This window comes from Drosophila kikkawai, chromosome 3R, assembly GCF_030179895.1.
Source record: "Drosophila kikkawai strain 14028-0561.14 chromosome 3R, DkikHiC1v2, whole genome shotgun sequence".
In the NCBI taxonomy this organism is placed as follows: domain Eukaryota; kingdom Metazoa; phylum Arthropoda; class Insecta; order Diptera; family Drosophilidae; genus Drosophila; species Drosophila kikkawai.
The window spans coordinates 32040940-32052842 of NC_091731.1; the positions used below are offsets into that span (position 1 = coordinate 32040940).

Here is an 11903-nt window from a genome sequence, read left to right on the forward strand (position 1 = left end):
TGCTGGTGATGTTGCTGATGCTGCTGCTGCTGCTGAGGCTGCTGCTTCTGCTGGCAACGTCGCATTTACCTAAATTGGAATATCCGGTAAAACGTAATGAAAATCGTAGCAATCAAGCCGAAAACACATACAGGCACAGGCGGAATAAAAGTGGGGGATGCCCCCGGGGGGAATGGCACTCGCACATTGATATGCAAATGAATGTCACCATCTTAAATGAAATAATCGTCTTAAACGAAGGCAGAAGAGCAGCAGTAGCAGCAGCAACAGCGGCAGCTGCCCCAATCCCGATCCCAACCCCATTCCCTCGTAGCTTTAATTGCTTTCCTCGATTCTCAATTCTCGGATTCTGTTTTCCAACCTTTTACGAGCCTTTTTAACGACTTGTGTACTTAATAATTCTGTATTTAATCGTTTGTAAAATGCATCTAATATATTCCATGGAATATTTTCAATGTCCCCCAATATTATTCACTATATTTAGATGTTTGTGAGTAAACAAAAACGAAAACTTTAGAAACTATTTTCTGGTTCGACGATGAACACTTCCAAGAATTTCAATTGGGTTACATTGTTGTAAACAATACAGTTTGGGATATATATATACCAAAAGCACACTTCCAGTTCTGTGGTTTTCTTTTCACATATTGAAAATATTTTTAGCTGAATTCTTAGAGGCAGATTAGGTAAATAAATAAGTTATTTACCTAAGCAATTTATTTTATTCAACCAATAAAATGTTGTAATAAATGGAAATTTTTCTAAAATATTCCAAAAATTGTGAAACTCTGCTTCATAGACATTATAAACTGTTAGAAAAATAAAAGTCTGTGAATGATAAAAAAACATAATTTATAGACTATGTGAAAATGGACATCATATCAACGGATATTTCTTGTTTGCGCAATCACAAATCAAGAGAAACAAACGAAAGAATTCTTTAATACAATTGCCTGGCCATAAAATCAAAACTTTTTCATCAAGGTTTCGACACAAATTCGATTCGAATACACACTTTTATATGTATAAAGCAGCCAAGAGACGCGTAAAATACTCGAGTGTTGATGTATTGATTTAAAGGGGGGCTTTTGGGGCAGGGGTCCGAGTTTCTCGCACCAAATCAGAAACCAGAATCGAAATCAATATGCAGCGCGAATGTGAATTGACTTATAAATAATAAAAAGAAATATGCCAATGAAAATATCTTTCTGGCATTTCGGAGCGACGACTTCCAACTAGGGAGCCAAGTACAAATTGCCAGGCATGCCTGAGTTTGTGGCTGCGTTTTATGGCCCTTGTACTTAATAATTTAATGGACTAATTGCGGTTTGTGGTCAGCACCACACACTTTAAACTGGGCCGAAAGGAAGTTGTTAAATGGCAGCACCGAAGCACTAAGCCCCTAAACAAAGGCCCAACTTCTGCCTGTGCATCTCTAAAAAATATTAATAAAATTGTTTTTTGTCCTCCCCCTGCATTTCCGGGCGTGATTTTTTTTCGGTTATGTAAAGGGAAAATCGGAAAACTTGCTGCTTCCGCTGGGAAACCGTTCTTTGGTTTTTCATTCTGTACTTTAGTTTTAATTTTCCCAATTTCCCTTGGTCCCCTCCACATTTATGGTTTCTGCTGCTTGCCCATGCGCATATTTAATTAAATAAATTTGTTTAATATTAATCGTTGTGCCTCCCTATCTATCTTCTATGGTCCGTAGGTCTCGTTTCTATATATGTGTCCAAAAACTTTGACGTATCCGCCGGAAGCACCTTAACGGGTTATAACAAGTGCAAAGCCATAGCCCAACGGCAGGTGAAGTAACTTCCCAAAAATCGAAGAAGCGTCTTGTGAGTAAAGAACCCCCAGGAAAACCAAGTCTAGAGTTTCCCGCAGCAATTATCATAAGGAAGGAAAACCAATATGTCTGTGGGTGAGTATACAACAATAATTGAAAGCTCGTAAAAAGTGTCATTGAAGATTTACGCTCTGGGAATTGTTGGATTAACTATAAATATGGAAATTATTTTGAATATTTTATAGAATATTTTAGATTAAAGGAACTTCTTTATAAGTTTAAGCTTCTTTTACATTTTCTAAGTATTTTTTTTATAAAATCTGGTTTACTCCTTGTATTTTCTCTGAAATTCCCAAAGTAATTAACACCAAAATCTAGTTGTCCACGCTCTAAAAGACAAGGGTTTTTCAGTAGATCGATTGCGTTGCATCCCCTTTACAGGGTTGCATGTCCAGAACACGACATAAACATGACAAACTCGTTCACGCCCCGAGCTCACTTGACACCGAATCAAGTCGCAGGGACCAGGGGTCTTGGTTAGGAGGAGGAGTTCTACACTGGCATTCTCCTAATGATCATGATCGGCCCACGAAACTACTGTGAAAGTGCAACGAGTACGAGAGATCCATTTTCCAGTTTCAGTGCTCGCACCAACACACCATCACGCATTGGCAATTTCCCAGAACGCCAACGCATTTATCTTACGGATTGAACGATTAGTACGGGGGCCAGCACACTGAACTGGAGCAATCCACTTAAGGTTGTCTCCAAAGACACCGAATCCAAACAAACAGCAATCGTTCGGAGGCGGGGCCAAGATCGTGTAAGTACGGGGGCTAGCCTAGACTCGACTTTGACTCCATGGCCCACCTAAAATCGGCAAAGTGCGATCTGTTCCCAGGGATTGGTCTGGGAATGAGAGTATCTGTGTATCTATTAGATATTCAGCGAGGGTGGCGGTCAGGTCATCAGTCAATTTGTGAGTCAAGACATTATAATAATGATGAAGATGATGGGAATGTTTGTATTGGGAATATAAATGTAATATTCTAGTATCTCTTTAGTATTGTTTATTTTCCTTATAGATCTCAATAAATAACAAATCAAATGTCGGACAACCAGCCAGGCCATCTAATTAGTCAGATTTTGTGGTTTGCATCTCTCATCCCCCACATTTTCCAGGGTTTTCCATTCTCTCTTTTCCTTTTGTTAGTTTTATTTATGTCCATGTCTGTTGACTAGAACAAATAATCAGGCAGCTGATATGGGAAATGGCGCAATTAAAATACAAAACACAAACTCCCAGCATCCAAAAAAAAAAAAGTGACAGAAAGAGATGGAGAATAAACAAAGTCAGTTGCCCTGCCCTCCCTTCGCGGTCTGCTGCCCGCATCCTATATAGAGAGGAGCACTCTTCTTATAAATAGTTTTTGTCGCCGCTGTCTATGTAAATCATTCATTAAATCTGCATTGAATTTGGTCCATTCATTCATTCATTCATTCATTCATCCATTCGCTGGCTTATTTGCGCTTTTTAATTGCAATCATTGCAAGTGGAGTGCTGGCTGTTTATATACTGTTTAGGGTGATTTTTATGATCACAACTCTTTAGAAATTTCCTATTCATTCATTCAGTATTGACAGGCCGTTGAGGAGTGAGACTGAGAAGTTCAGCTTAACTTGTAATCAGTTCAGGGACTTTATTGAGGAATTCGAAAGGGAATTTGGTTTAAAAATGAGAAATAAGTTGGGAGTATAATCTATAAATCTATATCATTTACCACCTCACTTATTTCCCCGACAGCTTTAATATATATCTCATAAACCGATCTGTACCCCTACGTCATAGTCCTTGACGCAAGCAATTGAAAATTCATATGGCATTAATGTTTCGCGTATTTTACGATAATAATGAGTCAGTTTGCTCAATCGATGATCCATACCTTGTTCTGCTGTAAAGCAGGCGCACCTAAAATACCAATTATACTCTTTGTAAATATTTACGCAAATTAATTTTCACTTGTCTGGGGAATTGCCTTTTGTTTTGCCCACATTCCTCTTGTCTGGCAAGATATTGAGATAAGAAGATCGGAAAAAAGTGGACCAGGGATACAATTGGAAGCTCCCATAGTGTCTCTCATTGCCAGCGACGACGTCACTTGGACACATCGTATATATATACATATAAATGTAGTGAATTGTTTACGCAAATTCCCATGTCATGTGCTTAATTGTGAATACCAGCAGCAGCAGCGGCGGCAGTTGTTGATTATTTTACGGCTCAATTTCTTCTGCGAATCACTTATTGGTACAAGTTTGCCTGCTAAGAAAATGCGAAGAAAAAACAAACCCAGACTCCGATATACATATATTCTCGTGCTAAAAATAAGCCAAAAGACATTAGACATTAGATGTCGCCAGACATTCATCTGCTACAAATGATTCTTCATAATTGAATTACATGTCCCGAGACAAGAGCGTAAAAATTTTAATTACACACCTCATAATCATACCAGAAACAGGAGTGCTAAGTGAGTGGGAGTTGGGAATATATCTTAGGGAACATTTATAAGTAGTCCTCGCTCTGCTGGGCATAAGGAATCTTGATCAAAAAATTCCGTAAGGGGAAAGTCAAAGATGCATGACGAGACTGTTGTGCAGAATGTGTGTGTGTGTGTGTGTGGGTCGAGAGTAGGATTGTGTCCCAGCACAGAAACATTTTCCTAATTCCTAAAGTTAACAATGAAAATTTATGGCGACAGGTTGGAGGAAGTGCTAATGCTTAAAGGATTTCAGAAAGAGATTTTGTAAATATTTTAAAGTATTTAATTGTTAAAAAGGTAACAGAAATGTTTCTTTTAAATATAAAATAAACTAAGTATACTTTCAATGGTCTTCTCCCTGACTCTCCTCAACTAACCTCCTCAAGTAAGTGTCTTAGTCCCCTCAAAGATCTCCTATTACAAGTGCGGTCTTAGTGAAATAAATCAAAATTTGATTTTCTTGGGGGCTGCTGCCCAAAAAAAAAAGAACGAAATAAAACAATCCTAAGTGCAAAGCGTTACAAGATCAACAACATCATTATAAACGTCATCGGAGATACTCTCTGGCAATCAGAGGAACCACATTTAGGGGATCTCCGCTTCTATCTCTAGAGCGGAATGCGATGGCGTAATTAATGCTCCACTGATCCTCTAGAGAATGCCAATTGACATTTAACATCAACCTGTGGCTAGCACCACAATGGACCCCATAAGGTTGTGTAATCTCCAAGAGAATCATTCACCCTGTCTTGAGATGACTTGGATGGCTTGGAGCAACTGCGCAGAAAGATGCCCTTGGCTAAATTTATTCCTTCCTCTTGCTTGGAAGTAGGTAAAAAACCAAGAAGACACGCGCTTCATGGGGGAGCAGGGGATGCAAATGCATCGGGGACTTGGCACGGGGATGGTGCACGGAGAGAAATTTCGTGAATCTATATATCAAATATAGTAGCTTAAAGCCAGGATAAGATATATATAAACATTTTCCTTTAGATTTTCTCTTTATAAGTAGAAATATTGATCATTTTATTTTGTAACATTTTTTTCCCAAAGTGTAGACTCCGACTTTTCTTCTCCTTTTTTTGAGTCCCTGGAGTTCTCGGTGGTTTTTTGTTTTTCACGGAAGACAACGTTGTCATGTGCTCGGTGCGAGTTTCCATTAAGAAAATAATTAAACATTTGCCGTTGTCCAGAGCCAAAGAAGTTTGTGGAAGAAGACTGACGGGTCCCGCCGAGTTTGGCATCGAATTGAAATCTGTTGAACAGATGTCGGCTATATACCAGCTTCTACTACAGCTGCGGGGATTTATGAACGCGCAGCGCATTTTATGCATTTCCAAACACCTTTCGGGACAGGGCATATAAATAGCATTTTTGGTATTTGGCAACAATGGGTTAAGACGTCCAACGCCCTCAACGGCAGCATTTCGATCATGTCAACCGCAATAACGACAAATACAAGACAACACACACAACACACAACAGGCCATAAAACCGAGATCATAAAAGTGTTTATTTGATTTCTGATTGCATCTCCAACACCTCTAGACTCTAGAGGTGTCCGCCCTCTCTTTTTCTATATATTTTCTTCTTGCCGCAGGTAGAGAAAGAGTCCTACTCCCTGCTTTCACTTCCTGATCACATCCCTTTCTCGCCACTCCGTGTGTTTTGGTAATGTCTCCCTTTGTCTTTGGCATTTCCGTAGTGGATTTTTCTCGAGTGCCCATTAGCATGGAGTGCACGTGCCCCGAATCTTCGAGTCGGAGTCCGAATTTGTTTTGGAATTTTTAATTACTAATCCTTGGGCGCATCCTTCTTTTTTTTTTTGGCAAAGTTGTTTGTCCCTTTCGAGGGCGTCTTCTTGAATTACAGGCCACTTTACTTCCGGCGGGACTGTGATCTGAGCCCGTGGGCGGAACTCTTCACAACTATTTTATGGACTTTTGTTTTTCTTCTGCTGGAAGTGGTGGGGGAAAAACTAAAATAACACTTTGGGCTATGAGTTTTATTGATTTTTAAAGCAGGCGACTTGGGCCAGAGCCCCTTTTATGATCTCTACAAAAATAAATCAGACAACGGAAGAATCATACAGAAAAATAACATAATTAAAGGAAAATATACATGAATTTTCCTTGGTCTAAAGAGATATGTTTAAACGGGATGAAAGTGTTTTAGGAACTCTTATTTGAAATCTTTCGACATCAGAAAAATAACTAAATATTTTAAGATCACAACAATGCCAATCGCTGCTTGAAAAAAACAATCCTTATTTTACTCAAATAAAATTATTTAATAATTCAATGCATTACCATATTTTCCATTCATAATTAATCCCTCAATAGATTACAAAACAATATTTCCCTAACAATACAACAAAAAAAGGAGCTGTGGAAATGCATTTCCGAGAACTCGCTCGCAAGCACCTGCCACAGACGCGAGCATGAATAATTTTTCCATAACATAATATTAACAATAATAATTGTTCTGGGCCCCCCCCCCTGCAGGCTCCACACACGTCGCCATGTTCCATGTTGCCAAACTTCCGGGCAGACGTTTCCCTGGGAGCCCCTGTAGCATTTCCCTGATTTCCCCTCAGGTTTTCTTTCGTGCCTTCTGTCCCTTCTGGGGTTAAATCATAAAAACTGGAAAATAATAAACAAAACATTTCAATTGAACGTGAAGGAAAACTCGTAGTGCACATAAATGATTCAAAATTTGTGTTCCATGCGAGAAGGGGGTAGATAGGCGAGAGAGCTGCCTATGACTGCTCCAGAATTCGTATGAAAATGTCTGAGTAAATAGGAGCACAGCCCGCTGGTCTGTGCCAGCGAAATAAATTCAACAAAATAAATAAAAGCACTGCACGCAGTATAACCAAAGCAAGTGGCAAACAACTGCTGCAGGCTATAGAATATATATACAACTATATATATATAGAGGGATATCTGCATAAAAGCGGGAGTGGCAGTGAGGAAGGTCTTGTCTGGCCGATCGATGGACAGACAATTTACGACAACAATATAACAAATCAAAAATTCACAATTACGCATTTCCCCCAAGCCCACGCTTTTCCGACGCTTTCTGCCTTCCTGTTTGGGCCAAAGACTTTTTCCTGGTCAGATTTCCACTTTGATAGGCGCTATTATACGGTTGTGTATTTGTTCAGGCCATTTAGGGTTGTCTTACCAATTGGCTTTATAGTTCTATAATGACTTGTTCAATATTTTCTTTGATCGGAAGGGAACTTACAGGGAATTGAGTTTAAATTTGGAGTTTAGACATTAAATTTTAAGGAGATGTTTTTACACGGGACTTCCTGGAAAGTATTTGATAAATATTTATAAACTTTTAAATAATTTAAGAAACTATTTTAAAGGGTTCTCTAAGATGCTGGACTCTTTTTATCTATCTTTTTTCATAATTTTGTTCTACATTTTCCTGGACTGTGCCAAAACTGACCCTAGACATGAAACTATATATGAGATTTATAGACAATACGGGGGAGTAATTAACCTGTCAGCGCCGGAGAACAATCAGCTAGAGTGCCGGAATTGGAAGACAAAGCCGGGCTGGTTTGACTGTCTCTGTGACTAACTAGACCTAGGCTACGTGGCAGAAATGTGTCTACAGATTTACGACTCTCACCAAGGGTACTAACTTACCCTCGGAATCCTCTGCCGTCGAAGCAAATAGAGCACGTGGAGCGTGCTGGCGAAGACAAGCATTTGACATTTATGTGCAGGCAAATGCATTTCCCGGAGTACTCGAACAAGGCAATCGGAGGCAAGTACTGGCCGGAGTGCTACGGTTCAAGATCATTTGCATTGCACCAGCAGCCAAAAGAAAAACAGATAGGCACTTAAAAAAATGGGAAATTAAAAATAATACAAAAATTGTAAAGAAAATATATTTTAGGGAAACATATTTAAAAGTATTCCAATGATGAAATAATCTCAGATTTTACAGAAATTCACAGTTTTTATATTACAAAAGGTGTGTTCTTAATTTTATAAGCATTGATTTTCCGCAGTGTACAGTGTCACTTGCACTTTATGGAGAGCAAAAGAGATCTTCCACTCGAAGATCGACCCTCACTGGATCGTTCTGCAGCCTCTCGCCTTTATGGACTCCGAAATGTGCAATTTCTGCTCGGGTCTACGCCGAGTTTTTACGAGTTTTCCATAGGTTCCAATGTGCCGGGCATCTGTCTGTCTGGCCGGATAGTTACTTGGCCCAATGTACCCAGTCCCAGTCCACTTAGGAATTTCATGGACAGACCACATGGAGTCTTTTCGCTCGCCTTTAGCCACTTCACTTTTCCTTATTCAGTTTTTCCTAGCTTCCCCTGGAGGAAAGAAAAAAAAAATAGTGAAAATGTGTTCCCTTAGCACAATTGTTGGCGAGATCTAGCTGCAATTTTTAATGTGCATTTCTATACCCTCGGGTGTATTTGTGTGTCGGCCTTTGATGCTCTCGAGTTGCAGTTCCTGTGTTTCCCCTTAATGTGCCGCGAATATGTCGCCTTGTAGCCTTATTATGGCCTTCTATTTTTGGCCCATCATTGATGACAATTTTCATGTTGGCAGTGAGGCTGAAAGGGAAATGATGCAAAAATATGTTTGAGACAAAAGCAGGCAAATGGGACGGTTAGAGAAGGGATATACTATATACATATATAGAACAATAACTAGCTATGAAAACTGTAGCAAACTTAAGAAGCTCTTGATGTATAGTCCTTTCTTCAAATAAATTTGTTTAATAATTTAGAGAAATCCCTTAGTTCTCCTTTTAAGTCAAAGTTATCTAATAATCTTCTCTAGAATTACCAATTTGTTTTTAATTTTTTCCCATGACTGTTTCAAAGGAATACTTCTCCTACCGCACGTCAAGTTCTCAGGGTCCCTAAAAAAACCGTCTCATAAATGATTCCTTCAACAAATGACAGAGAACATCATCGCTTATTTGATGTACACAAACCACAGACAACAACAGGCGGCGTACTCAACTCAAACTTTGACACTGATAGGACACGGGGAATACTAAACCGGGAGTTCACCTCAGCTATATATATCTACTATATAGAATCGTAATGCTATCGGAACTCATCAAATATGCATGACGGGCACAAGACATAAGGCCTGGCTCACGGATAGAAAATGCTAAGTGAAAAAATTGTTAGCTAGAAAAGGGATTTGATTCGGAATCGTGGACGATACTGCGATGCAGTGATTATATATTTGATCATGCGAAAAGCGCACGCAAAAGAAAAACATGCGCAGGTACAACCTCAACAATTACAAAAACAATGTTGCTGCTCAGGAAAAGTGAGTTTTCCCTGGGAGGGAGATCGAACGAGCCATTGGACGAGGGGTGAGCGGTGAGTTCTGAGCTCTGACTTGTGAGGGGTGAGCCTTTAGAGTGTGTGCGTGGGTGCCTGCAATATGGCAACCATATTTACACACAGATTCCGTATGCCTGTGTGGGTGTGCGGGAGGGTGCAAGGGAGAAAGAAAGAGGGATAGGAGGCCAGTGTACTGCAGTGCAAGGGAGAGAAGAACAATGTTTTTATGCTGCCTGCACTGGGAGAAAATAATTACAGAATTTTTGTTTTAAAATTTATGAATTTTTTGAGGTATTACGAAAATCTATTTAAATGTATTTCAGCCTGTAACTTGTTTTATAGTTAAATCTCTTTGATTTTTTAGGATATTATTGTATATAAACTAAATAAACAATGTTAACAAATAGTCTCTGATATTTATTGCCGAATTTAACGCTTTTAAATATAAAACTTTTCATATAATTTTAAAAATATAAAGATAATTTTAAATAATTATTGTAATTTAAATAATTTGAAATATTGAAATGTTGTTAATATAATCAGTCTAAAAATGTTCTCAGTGTGCTCTGCACGTTGATGGAATGGATGATGGAATGAAGAAGCGAGCGCTTGGTAAATGTAAATAAAAACCAAAACTGAGGAGGGATTCTCTGCGCCGGCAGAGCCGCTGGCCGAGGCAGAGGCGGAGGCGGCAGCGGCGGCGGCGACATCGGAGAACGCAGAGGAGCGGAGTGTTTTGTTCTCGTTGGAGTTTTAGAATTTATTCCGTTTCGGGATGTCAATGCAGACGCACGCGCTGCGCGATCTAAAAAAGAACTTAACCGAACTGAGGTGGAAGCCAAGTGAATCTTAAATTAACCGCCTGAATTGGAATTGAAATTTCAATTTATGGTATTTGCCGCGATCACATACACAAACATTTGACATTTATTTTGTTTTCGCCAGCCATTTTTGGCACTCGCTCGGCCCTTGCGTTTTTCCCGTTTTCGCGCCTGCGCGCAATTTTTTGGCGCGTGCGCATGCGCAGTGGAAGTTGAATTTGAATTTGGAACTGGACGTGGAATTGCAAGTGTTATTTTGCAAGTGAAAGTGCAAATGCATCGATAATCGGAGAGCTCTGATCTTTGAGAGCCTCGACGAAGACTCTGTTTACCAAGTGAAAGAAAAACCGCAGGATCTCAAGATGTTTGTCACTGTGGATAACACAAACACCTTTTTCTCAGGTATATTTTTTGGGGGAAACGGGTTTAGGATAAAGGTGTAATTATTTCTGAGTATTTACTTGATTAAAAACTTTTCTACAAACCGTTTCTGAACTTAAATAAGTCAGTCATTAAAGGTTTTTTTTTATCTCTCTTAATAGCTCTTTCATTTCGAATTTACCTTATATTTTGTTTTAATTTTTAAAATCTCAAAACTAACTCTCCTATAAATTTGTTTCGCTAAACAGATAACCCCTATTATTTCTGCAATGACACCAAGTCACCCCGCACCCCGGACTCGCAGTCCTCCAGCCGGGGCTTCTCGCTCTTCAAGCGCCGGAACTCAAAGGGCGCCAGCAGCCCGCGTCCAATGGTGGTGACCAATCCGGAACAGATGCGTCTGATCACATCCGCCAATCTGGACACCACGGCCACCATGGCTTTTGGCAGCCCGCGCGGCAGCTTCAACTCCCTCGGCGGCTTCTCGCAAGTGAGTATCATGCCATTATTAATGGAGCATACGCTCCTCCGATGCTGGATTCCGGATTTCAGATTATGATTCCCTGAGTCCGATATGTGATTCTGATTTATCTGCCGAATCTGGCACTTCCTGTGCACTTCTAATGCACCACCCTCTTCCGCTTTTGGGCTTCATATTTGCAGCACTCATTCGAAATGCAGCCGATGCAGCACATGTATCGCCAGAGATCTGCCAACTCGCACTCGGAGTTCCGGGAACGTCTTGGTTCTTGTAATGAAACACACAGCTCCCAATGCCCCGGAGGAGGAGGAGATCACGACGAGGTCTTCAATCCGATGACATCGCCAACAAGGTGAGACATCCGAAGAATTGAATTTTGGGCAGGGGGATTTTGAGGTGATATGGTTGGGTGTTTGGCTTTTTTCGAGATAGATTTTTGTTAATTCTTTATAGTTACTTAAATTAAATGTACAAAAGTTTCTGGTAAATAATATTTAGGATCTGTTTTCTTTTATAAATATAGGTAAACTAAATAAAATCAATAAGA

General features: G+C 39.7%; 1 protein-coding gene across 3 annotated transcripts in view; it reads left to right on the top strand.

Annotated features, from left to right (window-relative positions):
- Positions 1–11903, top strand: part of stumps (DBB domain-containing protein stumps) — a 33666-nt gene that overhangs the window by 4578 nt on the left and 17185 nt on the right. For 2 of the 3 annotated variants that reach the window (XM_017171271.3, XM_070287068.1), the window contains exons 1-3: positions 10762–10896; positions 11124–11365; positions 11539–11708. In XM_017171271.3, the coding sequence (XP_017026760.1) occupies positions 10857–10896; positions 11124–11365; positions 11539–11708 (452 nt within the window). In that variant the 5' untranslated portion in view covers positions 10762–10856. Of the gene's footprint in view, positions 1–1711; positions 1925–10761; positions 10897–11123; positions 11366–11538; positions 11709–11903 lie in introns of those variants that run through there. The other variant, XM_017171272.3, reaches the window with a different exon arrangement.